Genomic DNA, 18,213 nt, shown 5'->3' on the forward strand with positions numbered 1-18,213 from the left:
AGGATAATATTAAAATGGATTTGAGGGAGGTGGGATATGATGATAGAGACTGGATTAATCTTGCTCAGGATAGGGACCAATGACGGGCTTATGTGAGGGCGGCAATTAACCTCCGGGTTCCTTAAAAGCCAATGTAAGTAAGTAAGGCAGAATTTCATATTTGCAGTCAGCGCTTCTGGCCGTGAAACCAGGTGGCCCAGGTTCAAATCCCGGTCGGGGCAAGTTACCTGGTTGAGGGTTTTTCCGAGGTTTTCCCTCAACCCAATAAGAGCAAATGCTGGGTAACTTTCGGTGCTGGACCCCGGACTCATTTCACCGGCATTATCACCTTCATTTCATTCAGACGCTAAAAAATCCTAGATGTTGATACAGCGTCGTAACATAACCCAATAAAAAAAATTCATATATGTATGTTCGAATATGGAAAGCTTAATGTCTCTGCTGGTGACATGAAATCGAGAACATAAGTTTTTTGCTATGAAAAGAACAGCTTGAACACCCAAACTGTGAAGACAATATTGTAATCAAAACACAGTTTCACATTTCGTGTATTGACTTTTATGAGCGCATCTTGAAAGAACCAAAACTTCTGGAAAGAAATATAATTCCTTCAGGTATAATAATGATAATCCTGATATTATATAATTATAATGAACACTTCAGTCTTGTATGTAACTTATTCCAAATAATTAATTTAATTTACAAAAATTTTCCTCATGAGACAAAGCAACATAGACAACTTGAAAATGTATAACATAACAAAGGTCTAATATAAAAATACACTGACCCAATTGTTCCTCTGTTTTTTTAAGTAAAGTCACACTACATTATGTAACATTTAGTATTGGGGATGGACGACTAAGTATAACTTCGATATCATATAAAATTTCATATGGGAACCAAACATGCCTGTCTGTAGAATTGTTCTTAAAAATATTTCTGCTGTGACACTCAAGTTTGTGGGCCTATTGGTATTACACTATACTTAGATAAAAACTAATTTAATTTAATGTTTCACTGTGATTTTACTTTAATAATTTTAATTTGATAATGCTTTAGGACTAACATAATTTGTGTGGTATGGTAGTACTGTGAAATAACCATTTTTGAAAATATTTGGTTGCTTGTATGCTCTTCCTCTTCCTCCAATTTATTCTTGGGATGAATTTATAAACACTTACCTTGTACCAGAAATTTTTATGAATTCTGCAACCATAATACCAATAAAATTAGTCTCAAATTACGTTCAAGAACTTCTATCTGCACTCTCTTATGTAGAAATCTGATCTTGACTTAGTTTAGTCATTTTATTTCTTTAAAGTTAACATGCAAGGTCACTTCTGGAATTAATCGAATTATTCAGTTTGTCCTAATTGTATTTAACATAAGGGTGTAGTTATGTAATGTGGAACTAACCTACATTTTCGACTAATGCAGTTTATTTTTTTTAAAACATTACAAATAATCAGTGTTCGAATTTTATTGAAGGAGAAAGAGGCTGTGAATATCCCCTCGTCTGGATTTTTTTCCAAACGTCTGCATTTCTGTGTTCATTCTCAACCAGGGAAAGAAAATTCCCTTCTCTGAATATATGTTTTATTATTATTAGTACCACACTGGCCTGAATAAGGATATTTTTTTTCTGAAATTACATTTCTGAGAACTTACTGTTTTTTCTGCGCAGCGGTCTTAACATTTTCTCCTCTAGAGTAAATTTGTTATATTGAGCTTCTGAATGTCGTTTGTAAATATCACCTGGATTTCAACATTAAAAAAAGTTATCCTTTAATACGTCTAAAAATAGTATACTGGTATCAAAACATTTTAGAGTACTATGTCTTTTTTTATTTTTTTTTTTAGAACTATCCCAGAAATACTATATGTTCGTTGTTTTCATAATAGCGATTCTGTAATTGATTTGATAATTGTCTTGTGCCTGTTGAGTCATAAAGTAGGATAGAAAAAGTGATCATGGTACCAGGAATTGAAAATACCATTTCTAGTGCCACAGTAATTAAAATGGAAATTAACAACAATAATACACAAACTTTAATAAAACTGAACTTTAAAACCGAATATGTTGATATAATTGATATAAACAGGCCCTGTAGTTCAACTAGAAATTCCCCCCCCCCCTCCGTCTACATTTTTATCACTTCAAACACTGTAGATAATATCTACTGTACAAACAAAATGCTAGCTATCCAAATTGAGAATGCATCATCATCATCATCATCATCATCATCCATATGGTTTGGACATTCTTCTTTGTTCTAATTTCTCAGAATTGCTCTTGCTTTCATTAGATCTGTTTTAAGAATGACTTTTAAGACAGAATACAACTTCATGAGTTTTACTGACAGAAACCTGCTCAGTCTAGAGGTAAAGGTGTGCATCAAGCAGTTAATCAGAGCTGCTTTTCATAGAAAATAGGTAACATTTGTTGGAATGCGTGGTAAAGATGGTAAAAATAAGCTTAGTTTTTCTGAAATAAAAAAGACATGGTTTGGGCTTGTTCTTCCTCTTTGATTCTAATATATTCATCTCACCACCTTACAAGAATGATCTGATGCAACTAAATGGTTTATGAGTTTATCAAGTGAGCTTTCGTTTTGATTTATTTTCTCTTGAAAAATATCGCTGTCAAAATCAGAACTCTTCCTTGAATAACCATAGAATGTGTCATTGTAATCTCGTGATATCAACGGGATACTAGAGCTGGGTGTTGGTTCAGTGCTACCTACAGAGCAAAATATTGCAGATAAGATACCGATATGCTTCAGTTTTCTTAAATCAGTACACTGCACAACACATATTCAGGCAAATTTTTTAATAAGAATCTAAGAGTCCAAAAAATGACAGTTGAGTCCTTATTGTATAACTACGCCCAATAAATTGTAGGTAGAACTCGCAAAAACTGAAACGAAAAATAAAAAATAATTTGCATAAAAATATACGTATAATGCCAAATCATTTTGATGTTGTGATTAATAGACACAATATTTCAATTACAGAGGAAAAAGTTTGAGATTCGAGCCCTCAATTGGCCTGAATCTGGTGAGAAGTTCACATACTATACCAACAGTGATGAGAAGAGTAAACATCTGCTCTTTTTGTGCCGGGTCACCCATCAGTTCAGTATGGCAATTCAACCTCGGCTGTCTGAAATCCGACGTAGGGAAGAAGAAGGTGAGACAAAGATGTTTACCTTATTCTCCTTGTCCCATTCTCTCTTTGTATTTTCCCTTGTCATTGCATTTCCCTTATTCTCCCTTCATTCGCCCTGTTCTCCTTGTATTCCTCCTGTTCTGCTTGTATTTCTTCCGTTCTCCTTGAATTCCCCCTTTTCTCTTTATATTACCCTCGTTCTCCTTATTATTACCCTTGTTTTCCTTGTATTCCCATTGTTCTCCTTATGTTCACATTGTTCTGCTTGTATTCAATTTGTTCTTGTATTCTCCATGTTTCCGTGTATTCCCCCTGTTCTCATTGTATTTCTCTTATTATTGTTGTATTACCGCTGTTCTCCTTGTCGTTTCCTTGTTCTTCTTGTATTTCCCTTGTTCTCTTTGTATTCCCCCTTGTTCTTGTATTTCCCCTGTTCTACTTATATTCCCTCCATTCTCCTTGCATTTCCCCTGTTTTTCTTGTATTATCCTTGTTTTCCTTGTATTCCCTCTGTTCTCATTGTATTTCTCTTGTTATTGTTGTATTACCCCTGTTCTCCTTGTCGTTGCCTTGTTCTTCTTGTCTTTCCCTTATTCTCCTTATATTTCCCTTGTTCTCTTTGTATTCCCCCTTGTTTTTGTATTTCCCCTGTTCTCCTTGTATTTCCCCTGTTCTACTTATATTCCCTCCATTCTCCTTGCATTTCCCCTGTTTTTCTTGTATTATCCTTGTTTTCCTTGTATTCCCTCTGTTCTCATTGTATTTCTCTTGTTATTGTTGTATTACCCCTGTTCTCCTTGTCGTTGCCTTGTTCTTCTTGTCTTTCCCTTGTTCTCCTTATATTTCCCTTGTTCTCTTTGTATTCCCCCTTGTTTTTGTATTTCCCCTGTTCTCCTTGTATTTCCCTTGTTCTACTTGTATTCCCTCCAATCTCCTTGCATTTCCCCTGTTTTTCTTGTATTATCCTTGTTCTTCTTGTATTCCCCTTGTTCTTCTTGTATTCCCCTTGTTCTCATTGTTTTCCTCCTGTTCTCATTGTATTTCTCTTGTTATTGTTGTATTCCCCTTTTTCTCCTTGTCATTGCCTTGTTCTTCTTGTATTTCCCCTGTTCTCCTTATATTACCCTTGTTCTCTTTGTATTCCCTCCATTCTTCTTGCATTCTCCCTGTTTTCCTTGTATTACCCTTGTTTTCCTTGTATTCCCCTTGTTCTCATTGTATTCCTCCTGTTCTCATTGTATTTCTCTTGTTATTGTTGTATTCCCCCTTTTCTCCTTGTTCTTCTTGTATTTCCCTTGTTCTCCTTATATTTCCCTTGTTCTCTTTGTATTCCCCCTGTTCTTGTATTTCCCCTGTTCTCCTTATATTTCCTCCGTTCTTCTTGCATTCTCCCTGTTTTCCTTGTATTACCCTTGTTTTCCTTGTATTCACGTTGTTCTCATTGTATTCCTCCTGTTCTCATTGTATTTCTCTTGTTATTGTTGTATTCCCCTTTTTCTCCTTGTTGTTTCCTTGTTCTTCTTGTATTTCCCTTGTTCTCTTTGTATTCCCCCTGTTCTTGTATTTCCCCTGTTTTCCTTGTATTACCCTTGTTTTCCTTGTATTCCCGTTGTTCTCCTTATGTTCACATTGTTCTGTTTGTGTTCACCTTGTTCTCCATGTATTCCCTTATCATACTTGTATTCCCCTTCTTTTCCTGCTATTCCCCTTGTTTTCTTTGTATTTTCCTTGTTCTCCTTGTATTCCCCTTGTTCTCTTTGTATTCTCCTTATTCTCCTTGTATTCCCCTTGTTCTTCTTGTATTCCCCTTATTATCCTTATACAGTATTCTCCTTGTATTCATCTTGTTCTTGTATTCCCCTCATTCTCTTTGTATTTCTCTTGGTCTCCTTGTCGAAAAGTGATCGCACCTACACACATTTCTGTATAAAGTTATGCAGCATAGTAAAGCTACGCACCTAACGATTTTTTTGTTTCGAGAAGCTTTCTTGCTTCTTTTTTTGTATAAGAAACAAACCTGCTGCTATGACAGTACAGTAATAAATAGAATTGAATTGAAACTTCCAAGTTGTACACTTTTGACTTCTCTGTTAGTTCTATTTATATCGATTATGCATTAACAAGTTATTTATTTAATTAATTAATGATTGTGTCTACTTTTGTTGTTAGAACGGAAGCGGTACCGTGATTGCTATATGTACTCACGGAGTCTTGGTGTTGAATTTCCTACACTGGCAAAAATAGCAGGAAATTACAAAGGACATCATAGTGATCAGCGTATCTCCGTTATCAGTAATACATCTTCCAACACTACTTCTGGTATTGTGTCTGATCGTGTGCAAAGCTTGGACGAGAGTGAAGATGATTTGGAAATTGAGATTATGATTAATTCTCCTCCTGCCCCTTCAGTTGAGTCACTAGCATTGGCGCACCTCAGGGATGCTCCGGATATTCTGCAGGCCAGAGATTCATCCGTTCCATCCCCTCGTTCACATTGCTCCAAAGGTAAGCTTCCTTTTTATACTGCCTTTGTACTTTCGTAAAATAGAAAGTTATATTATGTGAGTAAATTACGAAGTAGTTTTTAAGAGTTTAATGTAATGTTACCACACGTCCTTCTTTTCCGGGGATGAAAATAATTTATTTGATGAAATTTCTTGTGTAAAGAAATATTTGACGTCAGAGAAAATAGCAAATGGAATGAAGACTCTTTGCTCAAAATGGAGTGACATTTTTTTAATTTTTTTTTTTTCTGAGCAAATAATTTCCTGTACACAACTGCAGAAATTGAACTATCTCTGTATCTTTCTGGAAGTAATGCTTCAGCAGAGAGAGTTTTCTCTTCAATCCACACGATATGGACATCCAAAAAATCCGAAATGAGTTTAGGAACTGTTCTTGCCATGCTTGCTATCTTAACAAACTTCAACATGACTTACCAGAAATTTTCTGCAAAAATTTGGATCCAGAGAAGACCTGCTTAAAAACATTCACTCTTCTGAAAAATACCAGTAGTTTATGTAGTAGGTAAGGACAACGAATAATTTTAGTAGATACCCTGGAAAGTAATTGTGGAAAATTTCGTGCGTATCACTATTACCAAAAATACGATCTCTAAATGTGTACCATATAAATAAAATCCAGGACTGGACTGTAAATGAAGAGGTGGATTCCAAAGTGTCAAGATTTTAATTTGTTTTGTTCACATTTTAATGTATCCTTTTCAAGCCCATGTAACTGTGTAAGTTTATTTAGTAGACTCTCCTAAGTCTTAACTAGATGCGTTTGAAAAAACATATGCAGGCACTATGAGCGTCAAATTTGTTTTGTCAGTTCTGTTATTTTTCTCATGATTTGTCATTTTGACTTAAGGCAGTTTGGAATCAACCTCTTCAACATTGTGGAGTTTAGTAATAGGTTGTTTTCTGTCTTCTTGCTGAAACTATAATTACGTTTCTGTTGTCCCAGGTGGCGATGTGGAAGGTGCTACACCTCCACTAGTGGCAGGAATGCCCGCTCAGAAACAGTCACCTAGTGGGAGCACGGGTGTGGGTGGTGCAGCCACGCCTGCTACTACTGATGGCAGCCAGTGTTCCAGCTCATGCTCCACTGTCGTGGTTGCTGGCACCACTCTCGCTATCAGCAATGGGGGTGGCTGCTCAGGAGGTGGCGCAAGCAACAATTCCATGTCTGGCATGGATGTGCGGCGTCGTGCCAGCACCAGTAGCAGTCTGGAGCTCGGGTACAGCCACACAGCACAGAACTCCGCAGTATCTGACTCTGCGAGCACTTGCCCAGAGCTGGAACTCGACTATTCTGTCCAGAGTGCCCACACAAGCAGCGGCATCTACACTCTGCGCAGCAGCTGCGGTACTACAGCTGATACTGTGGAGACCAACGCTTGTTCGTCTGAAACTAGTGGTGTATATGCCGTGTGCAGTACAAACAGTATAGCCAACACATCAGACAGTTGTCACCATACCGGTGGTGCTTATTCAGTAATGGGAACCTCGTTAGATTCCACCAGGATACGGGATAGGAGCGATAGTATTGCAGGTTCTGTGGTTAGTGGCTCGGGCAGTTTCCGAGGAGATGGAAGTGATCCTTCAGAAGCGGGTCCGAGGAGCCCATTGACTGCCGAGGAGTTGTCGGACTTGATTGTTGGAAGAGGCAGTGGTAGTGCGAGTGGTCATACAAGTGGGGTCTATCCATCAAGAGCAACTGTAAGTGCCACGTTGGACTCTGACAGTGACTATGTCACACTTCCACCTCCTCCTATGCCACCACCGCGAACGGATAGTGACAAGAACTACTTGCTCTTGGAGACAGCTTCGGTGACGACGACTTGCCCAGAGACACCTGCTGCTTTGGTGTCTTCTGCATTGAGCATCGAAGACGAAGTGGAAGATGTGATCTCTCCACCTCCGCCTCCTCCTTACACATCTCAACATCTTTCACAGCAGAACTTGCTCTCTCAGCAAGCGCTGCAACATATACATTCCTTCCCAGATCTTCTGTCTCAGTCTGAACAGTCTCTCCTCTCGCATCAAGCCCTCATAAACCAGCAGCAGCAGTTGCTGAATCAGACGCAGCACTCACTGTCAACTCAACATCTGCTAGCCCAGCAGCCACAGACACAGACTGTGCGCCTTCTCAGTCCTTCCCGTCATCAGTCATCCTTAATGAACCTTTCTCTACCTGTAGAAGAAGCAAATGCGCGATTCATCACCACAAAACCTCTCATTAATATCTTGACAGCTCATACAAGTCTCGTAACATCCACAGCTGCACCAAGTTTTGCAGCACCAACACTGGCATATCATACTTCAGTACCGGGTGCCGGTAACAGTTGTAGTGCTAATGTAGTGGCAGCAAATAACCAACAATTGCGAATGTATCCACCGGGAGATGCTAGGACTCACCCACCAACTCATATGAAGAATGTGGGAGTACACGCTGTTCCTCAGCAACATGTCTCTGGTTCGTCGTTTGTGGGTTACACTGGCTTGGCAGACCCAGGTGCCAAGATGAAACCAACTCCCATCCAGACGTTGGTACCGATAATAGGAAAAAACAATTACTTGGATGTGCATGCGTCTAGAACAAATGCTAATGCCCAGTCAACAGCTGCATACCTCCGGTCAACAGTTGCTATGTCGTCACCGCCACCACCACCTCCAACCTCATCGTATATGGGTACTCAGTATCATCAGCGCCAGTTTTCGCCACCACCGCCACCGCCAGTACTCCATCCAAGGCAACCGCCACCCCCACCACCTCCCACCTCAAGTCAGCAGAGTCTGGCTACCGTTTACACAAGCCAAGTGACAAGAAGTCAGATAGAGCAGTTCCAGCAGCAGATGTATTCTGATGTCGACTACGTGATCTACCCGATGAAGGATCCAGCTGTCAGCAAGCAGGAATACATGGATGCTAAGCAAGGCTCACTAATTGCTGCTGCCATGCGCTATCCTTGCCAGCAGATACCTTACCCTCCACCTCCATATCCATCATATCGCACTGGACCCAAAAGTCACTTCATGTACCGCAGCACACCAAATGTTGCAGTTGCCAGCGCATATCTCCCTGTTGCCTTCGGAAGCTCCACCATGCAGTCTGCTTCTCCTTCTCCCATAAAGTACGCTTCCAATCAGAACTTGTCATCAGTGGAGCCCCTGACTGGATACGCAAGTTTCTCACCATCGTCCTACCTTTCTGCTAGTCAGTACTCCTCTTCGGCCTCACCCCTCTACTCGGCCGGCACGTCGTATTCATCCTCGTCCACGAGAAGTCTGCGCTACGAGCCTCCGGTTGCACCCTTCTCATCCAGTGCTGCTGATCTGCTTCACATGAGCGTTTCGAAGCTTCTCCCTTCCTCAACTTCACATCCACCACTTGGTGGGTTTGGAAGAGCACGGTCTGATGACAATATTCTCAATTCCTACGAGAAGCCAACTAGTGGACAGAACTTGCTGGAGAGGCCAAAATATCGCAGGCTACCTCCCCCTCCACCTCCCCCACCATATGATCAACAGGTGAGTTGTGAACTCTGTCTTACATTATTTAAATTAAATTTGTGTTAAAAATTATCCTTCTTCTGTAATTTCAAATTAATCCTTTTATCTTTTTCAACAAGTTTCGCGTTGATGTGTGAATATGTGTATTTAATCTGTTCGTAGATGCTTTTAGCCCTTACAGGAAAATAATCAGACAAGAGCCGTACAGAAATTGAAACAGTTGGTATTGTAATATGATGTATAGAATTAAGCCTCATTTACACGATATCACTTAGTGATGCATAGTCACTGAGGAATCACTAAACTGCACGTGTACACAACTGTGCACTTAACTGCGGAATTCCCGGCCAAACAAGTCACTCAACTGAGTGCGCTCTTAATATAATGGCAGTTGACATTGGACATATAATAATAATAATAATAATAATAATAATAATAATAATAATAATGTTTTATTTTCGCTGGCAGAGTTAAGGCCATAAGGCCTTCTCTTCCACTCAACCAGCCTTAATCAATACAATACATATTTAAGTTCCTAATATTTACACTACACTTAAAAGGGACATATACGTCAACATATATGCCTAACTTGGAGTCAGGCCACAAAGGGAAACATTGAAGGAGGAGGGTTCGGTCCGGTGCTGTGGATTGATTTCGGTGTAACTCAGTGGTCAGAGCACTTGGTACGTAGAACCAAGGACCCGGGTTCGATCCCTGGCGCCAGAGTGAATTTTTCTCCTCAAATATTGTCAGTATTACAGATATTATTCTGTAGGACAAATTAATAAATCTATAATATATTGTGTATATATATTTTTCTTGTAATTTCACGTTCCATTCTCCCGTCTTTATTCACTTCACTTTACTTCCTAAAGAATTAAAATTTTCCACTTCTAAACATTTCTAGCTATTGGGCGTGGATTTCTTGTTACCTTCATTACTGGTGTTTTATTCATTTATATTTCTGCAGTGCTCGGGAAAAGTGACATAAGTCAGTTTCCACAAACCTTTTTTGATAATTTATTGACAACTTTTACTGGTTTATGTCGATTTGATTTTTTTCTGTATGAATTATTGTAATGGGATGAATACTTATGTATTTTTTTCCAAGCAAGCAGATGTTCCGTAAGTTGTCAATAAATTATCAAAAAAGGTTTGTGGGAACTGACTTGTGTCACTTTTCCCGAGCACTGCAGATTTAATTAATACTCAGTCATTACTTTATTCCATTTTTCTAATCTTGATTCTAATTCTCTTCCGTTATTCCCCAAGTCATTAAGTCGTTTGCATACATCATTGTTTAAATTGCTACTTGTATTGTTCCTTATTATGATTTAGGAAATAAATTTACACTGCATTCTACAAAGACTGCCATATAATTCACTTAGGGGAGAGTCGGGTAGTATCGGACATCGGGTAATATCGGACAGTGAGTTTCTTGCATCTACCACACGATGATAGTACCTAATTGACATGGTTACGTTTCTGTGATGTCGCATAGAGAAACGTAACTATGTCATTCAGGTACTACCATATGGTGGTAGATGAAAGAAATGCACTGTCCGATACTACCCGATGTTCGATAGTACCCACCTCTCCCCTACATTTCATTTGTGTGCGTAAGTGTAAGTGTTGTTACAAAATTTTGCTAAAAGTATAGAAGGTTGTTATTTTTAATATAGTCGTGTTGTTTTATTAAATTCGCTCCTTTATACAGTACTTACAGTGTTCTAAAATCCATATTCTGATTACATAATAGTACTACAGACAACTTAGAAGAAATTATATTTTCGCAGGTAACTGAAAAAATGTCAGCGAAACTTCAGCCTGCATTGCCTTTGGAGTCTCCAAAGGTTCCTGCAGGGAAGGACGACGAAGGCATGTTGGATATTCGAACACTGAGAGAGAAGAGCAAAAACCTAGATTTGCCCCTAATATCTGCTCTCTGCAACGATCGTTCACTTCTGAAACAGACGAACGCATTTGTTATGCCTCGACATCCTGGACCTGGTGGGAAACAAGGAGGAGCAACAGGAGGGCGATGTGAGCGACCAGTGTCGTGGCACGTTGAGACCGGAGCGAAAATCGGGTCCTCGAGTTCAGAAGGGAAAACTTCAATAACTGATAATGCACCGGCCATAGATGGCAGTAGTGGAACTAGTAAACCTCAGAAAGGTGTACTTCTGGCCTCATTATTACCGAATAAGTCTGTATCTTCCGGCAGCAAACATTCTTCATATAGTAGCAGTAAGCACAAGTACCCTGTGTCAGGTTTATCAACCACTCAGATATCAAAACCTCAACGCAAAGTTTCTGCGAGCACCCACACCCATCCAACACATCCACATCAACAACAGGACTTCGTGAAGTCATCACACGGAAACTTGAGCAGTTCTACTGCGGTGAAAAGTGGCCAGTCAGTGGTTAACGTTAGCAAACTAGGTGTAAGTAGCTGCACAAGTAAGCAGCATCGAGACGTTGTCTTACCATAAGCATGCCACAACCTGTTGATTGTGTATATTGGTACCGATACTTAGAAACACAGGATTGTTTCAAAATGGATTGCTGGAATAACCATCTGTAGATGGACACTTGGTGAAGTAGAGTACGAGATTACTGTCTGAAAACAGCTCACTCGAGCTTAGATGCGACGATTAAGACCAATACTGTTTTAAACAGCTTAACTGTGCAAATAAACACTCCAATAAGAATGCGAGTTTTTGACAAGTAGTACAGATCTGTATAAGCAAATTTTTTTTGAGGCTATTATGGTACTAATTTCATTCAGTGTGTATTTAATGCAAATTGAATATTTTGTTTTATGTTTGATACCACACTTTTATAACAAAACATCAATTAAAGTTTTACTAACTGTAGGATACGATTGTATTTACGTAAACACAATAGCAGTTTCATGAAGTGCTGTATCAGATTATTGTTACAGTGGAGCTTGACTGTAAACGTATTACATAACAGTATTGCCAGTGAATACTAATCATTAATAAGTAACACGTGTGACTGTAGGCACTTGTTGTTCTAATAATAATATTAATTATTAATATAATTCTTTAGTATTTTGAGGCATATAGACTACAGACATAAGACAAGGTTTGGTAGTCTAAGTAAAGAATTTTTTTATTACGAGAGATACGATAAAATGGAGGAAAATTTTAGTTTCAGAAACGAATGCTACCAAGAAAATAGATGTAAAAAAGCTGATAATTACGTTTTTAAGTAATTACAGCAACGTAATGTTTACAAGAACTGTATTTGTGAGCAAATGTTAATATTCTCGAATGTCAAGCACATTGGTAAAAATGAAGAAAAGTAGTAATTATGTATTCTGTGGTATCTGCAGTTATGCAAGATTTGGTTGATTATTCTAAACAGATTGATTGAGTTGTGTGACAATTTTGGAGTTAAATTGTAACAATATTTCAGAACGATCTTTGGTGGTAGTACTTGATAAATAGCGTTACTTAAGGGGAAAGAAATACAGTAAATCCGAAGGAAATGTATTTTCTTTTCTCTTATATGAATCAAGAAATCGAGTTCTTCGTTAACGAGGTAATACGTAGAGGGATCTGAGTATTCTGGAGACTGATAAGTGAGCAATTATTACATTGCACTGCATGTAAGAATGTGTTAGCAATTCTACAATAATAGCCAGATATAGTTGCATCATTCCTATCTCTTGTTTTGCAGTACAGCGATATCATCATGCACAAGAAATGAATAAAGGAATGCTTAAATGTACAGTTAACATATTCAACGTTTAAATAAGATAGTTCACACACAGTTCTATTTGAAACTTATCATGTGATGTCCATATGTTGATTGCTTGTTTGATTGAAAACTGTCAATATATCATATGAATTTCACATGCTTATAAAATCGTATTTACTTTAAGACAGACACAACTCTTAAAATTAGTATAAAATCTGTTATTAGTACTTTCCTTACCAAGTAAATGGTTTTAAAATTACAGTCTTTATTTGTTAACCAAAATTAGGCGAAGTTTAGTGATTTTCCAACAATACCTTGCCTTATTTGAAACGTCTCTCTAATAATCACTGCACTAGTTCGTCTTATATGTTAGTGTACATTTCGTGTAGTCAGTACTTCCAAACAATGAATTAATATTAATAATAATAATAATAATAATAATAATAATAATAATAATATACAGTTTTAGAATCTTAATTGGAAATACGGATTTATACCTAAGTTACACTTTTTTTCGGACACAGATCTGCTGTATGATGCAGCTTCCCACCGATGAATTTAGCTGCCATTTTATAAAATATGCGTGCATTTATTGTAGGAAATGTTTATTTTAACAAAAAGTAGACTATATAAAGACCTTGGAAATTTCTTTCTGTGGTGAAGAAAGTCAAATAACTGATGTAATCCGTATCATCATTCTTATTGCATCTTGTAGTACGGCCACTACCTTAATGTTACAACTTCTCTAATGAATGATGAGAATGGTATACTGGTAATATTTGATGTTATGATTCAGAATGTCCCAGTGCAGGGAAGCAAGGAATTTGGCCCATAAACGTTTCATAATAACTGATATATGTTTACAATCAATGAAAAATTTGATATAAACATTATTAACAGAGATACAATTTGTGCATTATAGTGCCCTATTTCAGAGAAATGCTCATTACAGGAGGTAGTCACTTTTTTGCATCGACTGAAAAGAGTAGATTATAAATTCATGATTTGGGCTTTTAACAAAAATGGGATCTATTGTTTTTTATTGTACATATCTGAATTTTTTTTATGTCTCTGCATAACTATTTAATTTTATTAAATTTTATGTTAAGTGAGATGTATCAATGTGAGGCATTATGATTAATAATTCAATTGTTAATATAAAAGGACAGTTTACTGTATAATTCTTGTTTGTATCTTCATTTAATCCCATTTTTGTTGAAATCTACATTTCGGTTTAAAGGTGAAGTGACTGCTCACATTTACGTAATTGTTTAGGAATTTCATTATATTGAGAATTGAATGTAAGATACAAAGTATTCGCCAACAAATAGGTTTGCTCAGGTAAATGTTGTCAGCCTTTTACTATTATAGATCGAATATGACTGCCGAGGAAATAGTGTGTACATTTTTCCTAGAACGAGCATAGGAAGGTTTTGTGTTGTGTAATATCGACATATAATACAGGTTGAAGGGTCATCAAGATTAGAGTATTAGTATACAGCTGACTTCCATTCAGTTCAATTTGTGGCTATACAGTACACATTAAAACAGCGAATCTTCATTTATGACATATGCATTACGAAGAAATCTTACAAAAAGTATTGTGCTATGTTTCTGTGGAACTATCTTAGCATTCAACAAACATCAGATTCAACATTCATGAATTTAGTGTAAAAAACGAAACTGGCTCGTTATAAAAAAGGAGTGTAAGTTGCGTTCTAGTTGAGGAAACAATCTACGACAGACTAAGCTAGAACAGTCTTCCACAAAATCGTTAAGAAAATTAGCTCAACAGGCAGATTTATCCAAAACATTAGCTTGAAAAGTGACGAAATTGTTAAAACTAAAGCCTTATAAGACTATCAGGCAACAGTTCTTCATAAATTGAATGAAATGATCCATGTGCCTAAAGGTTCAGTTCTTTCGATAGAGGCAAATCCATCATGTGTATAGAAGTATTTAAAAAAATTCGAAATGTGCATTAGAGAAGATAGGAGACAGTTCGAGCATTTAATAATCATATTTCTGCAGCAGTTTCCAATTTAACTTACAACAGTCACGAGGATGCGAACATTGACTCTACTCTTTGTAAAGTCAATGTGTGCATGCTCATTATGGTTGCAAATCGTTGAAAACTGCTGCAAAAAATGTATTATAAGGTACACCAATAAATTACATTCATAACGTAATGGATAAATGACGATATTTTATTGGCATGTAAAAGGAATACCACAGTCAAAATTTAATAATATTATTTTATCGAACATTAGACTGAAAATACTGGCCAACATAAAACAGTTTATTAACCGAGTCATATGAACAGCATGAAGAAATTTATTTTATAATTTTTTAACATTTCACTTTATAGAGCAGTGGTTTCCAGCATCCTGTCAACAGTTGCTTTCTTTGCACATGTTTTGTTTATTGTTTTTCAGAAATGTTTGCAAATGAAAATGGTTGTTCTGTAGATTAAGACATCTTTCTATTTCACATTTTTATATTATCAAGAAAATCAGCAGCCTTACACCATGTTGATCACTTGACCAAGAAACTCCATATTTGAATATCTGGTATTAAAGATGTATGATAGAATAGCAAAAATTGCAGTACACTTTACACATATTTTAGTAGGCCTATATTTAACAGAAGAGTGGGTTATGAGAAAAATAAATGAAGGCAGTAAACTCAGGCCTCATAATATTGTAAAATTCACTAGTAGGCCTACTTATCTAACACTCTTACTTTATTGTCTCAATATTACTGCCAACATTTTCAAGTATTGATCTTAAAAAAAGAAAATAAATGGTACACACTGTTTTTTCATTATTCTGTATTCCTAAATGAGCAGTCATTTGATGGAAATTTGTGTCTAGTTACATAGATGTTGGTAGTGACTAAGTCATAATTTACTATGGACAACCCTACATAACGCCAGTCCTTAATGAGTTTCTTAAATAGATAACTTTCTATTAAGGTGCCTCCCAAGTAATGACAATAAACAATTTTAAATGCCAGTAGTTCTTTTGAACATTATGTTTTTGTGATTGTAAAAGATCTGTGGTGGCCCACAAGTTGGAAACCACTGGAATAGGACATTATTTTGTAAGAGAGAGGTTTGAAATTGCATTGGTGTTCTGGCAGATGATGAATAGATGATACGAAGTTTGTAAATAGAAACACCAGAAGTTACAGGGCTCTTTGACTCTGGTTTATCATTGTCTAACACATTTACTGCTGAATTTGTTGTTAACTTAGTAAGCAGTAATCGGCATTAAAGTATTCAAATCTGTAGCATGTTCCTAAATGCTTTATACTCTTTAAAACAATCAAAGAATACAATCCAAGGTATTTAGTTGTAACTAGCACTCAGATGATAATCTTATGTGCCAAGTGGATGAGCAATTGCTATTAATGATAAAGCCTTATGTTGAGACCATTATATTGATAATCCTGAACACTAAATGCCTCAACTTTTATCTGAACTAACATGATCTGTAAAACTTGAAGCTTTGCAAGCTTCTGATTCTCAGGGTGCCATTTCTATTTTCCCCATTATCTTAATTTAGAATATATAATCTAGATGTTAAATATGTATGTAAATCTTGTTTTTATGTGTTAATGTTAATTTTTAATGTCATTGTAAGAAATATCAATTGCTCAAGTTTATATTTTAATCATAATTGTGCTGCTATACAGATTTATCCCTACAAACAAGTAGTGTGAAAAAAAAAGCTAGATGTTAGTACACACTTAGTTTTGTATGGCAATATATCTGATCTGTTTCTGTTTTAAGAGGCATTAAGAAGGGATTCATTGGTTGTGTATACCTTCCTACATGTAATGTTTGATTTGTTCGGTTACTTACAAACATATATATTGTTTAAAACGTGTGCATTTAAATGATAATTTCATGAAATATTAAGAAGTCATATTATTAATGTTTGTTTCTTTTGGTTTATATATTTTGTAAGCAGCTGAACTGAAAGAACTGTTTCATTTATGATACTCGTACAATATTTATGAGAAAATATGAACTCATTTCTATCCTTGACTGCACAGATTGATTACTGACGTTTTGTGTTCGCGAGTGAATCATGTAGTATGTGCAGAATCTTTTAGTTATGTAATCATGTTTTTAATATTTTTTGTAATAATGTGTCTAAATGGGTCTAAATGGAACAATTTGCATGTGTAAAATACCTGTCATCTCACTGTACATATATTACCATATCAACATTATCTACTTATTAAAGATATTTTAAAGAATATGCGTCTTTTTCTTTTTATAATGTAGTTACGATGTTAGTTTCTCATACTACAGAATCTTCTAAAAATAAGTTAAGAAAATAATTAGGCCTATCTTCACTGAAGAAATTGGTGCCGTCGAAATCTTAACCAATACCCTAGATCATATATGTTACATATATGATCTAGGCCAATACCAACTCTGAAAAACTCTGAAAGCAAAAAAATTATAACGGGAGATCATGACATCATTTCAATGCGTAAAAACGAGAATTTTTAGGGAAAAGTAAGCTGTGATGTTTGTGAAGATAGGTGCTGAAAAAAAATATATGGCAAGAACTTGTATGACTTCAAATTATTGTCTTGAAAAATAGTCGATCAGTTTTCTCAATGTATCCAGCAGAATGTTAATAACATAGGATTTATTGTACTCTCCAGTTAGGGTATTTTTCTAATAAATGAGGGATACCGGTACTTTTATTGTTGATTTGAAAAGGAATTAAATTGGTGAAGCCCTTATAACCGCAAATCAGACAAGACTGACAGACTTAGAAAGAGTACAGAATCAAGCCTTGAGATTAATAACAGGTGGAGTACGGTCTAATCCAGTTGCAGCTATACAGATAGTAACAAACAATATTTCCCTTGGGCTTCAGTTTGAGAAACAAAGTCTCACTTTTTATGAGAAATTACGCCGATTCCCTATCAATGGTTACTGGAGAACTTATAAAAATGTAGAACACAAACTTAAAACTCAGTCCGGTTTTATCCAGGAAGTCAAGAAATTACAAAGTATAATATTCCAACTTCAGATAAAGTTGAGCTACTTCCACAACCAACATCCACTCTCACTGCCAGAAGACCTAGTAGAACATATTACTGTCAAACGCAACATTACCCCTCAAATATTGAAACAACTAGCACTTGAAACCATATATACGTGATATCCCACACCTGGGTGGTTACGTACATACACAGACAAAAATGCAAATACTGGGGCAGGAATGTACAGCGATATCTTCAGTTCTATATCACACTGGATCCATTAGCAACGCAC

The 18,213-nt window shown here is 36.6% G+C and overlaps 1 protein-coding gene across 3 annotated transcripts in view; it reads left to right on the forward strand.

Annotated features, from left to right (window-relative positions):
- ex (FERM domain containing expanded) overlaps positions 1 to 17,177 on the forward strand; it is a 346,792-nt gene extending 329,615 nt beyond the window's left edge. For all 3 annotated transcript variants that reach the window (XM_069830635.1, XM_069830636.1, XM_069830637.1), the window contains 4 exons: positions 3,015 to 3,189; positions 5,338 to 5,673; positions 6,637 to 9,203; positions 10,982 to 17,177. In XM_069830635.1, coding sequence (XP_069686736.1) covers positions 3,015 to 3,189; positions 5,338 to 5,673; positions 6,637 to 9,203; positions 10,982 to 11,677 — 3,774 coding nt within the window. In that variant the 3' untranslated portion in view covers positions 11,678 to 17,177. The remainder of the gene's footprint in view (positions 1 to 3,014; positions 3,190 to 5,337; positions 5,674 to 6,636; positions 9,204 to 10,981) is intronic.
- The last annotated feature ends 1,036 nt before the right edge of the window (positions 17,178 to 18,213 follow it).

This window comes from Periplaneta americana, chromosome 7 (assembly GCF_040183065.1).
Source record: "Periplaneta americana isolate PAMFEO1 chromosome 7, P.americana_PAMFEO1_priV1, whole genome shotgun sequence".
NCBI classification, from domain to species: domain Eukaryota; kingdom Metazoa; phylum Arthropoda; class Insecta; order Blattodea; family Blattidae; genus Periplaneta; species Periplaneta americana.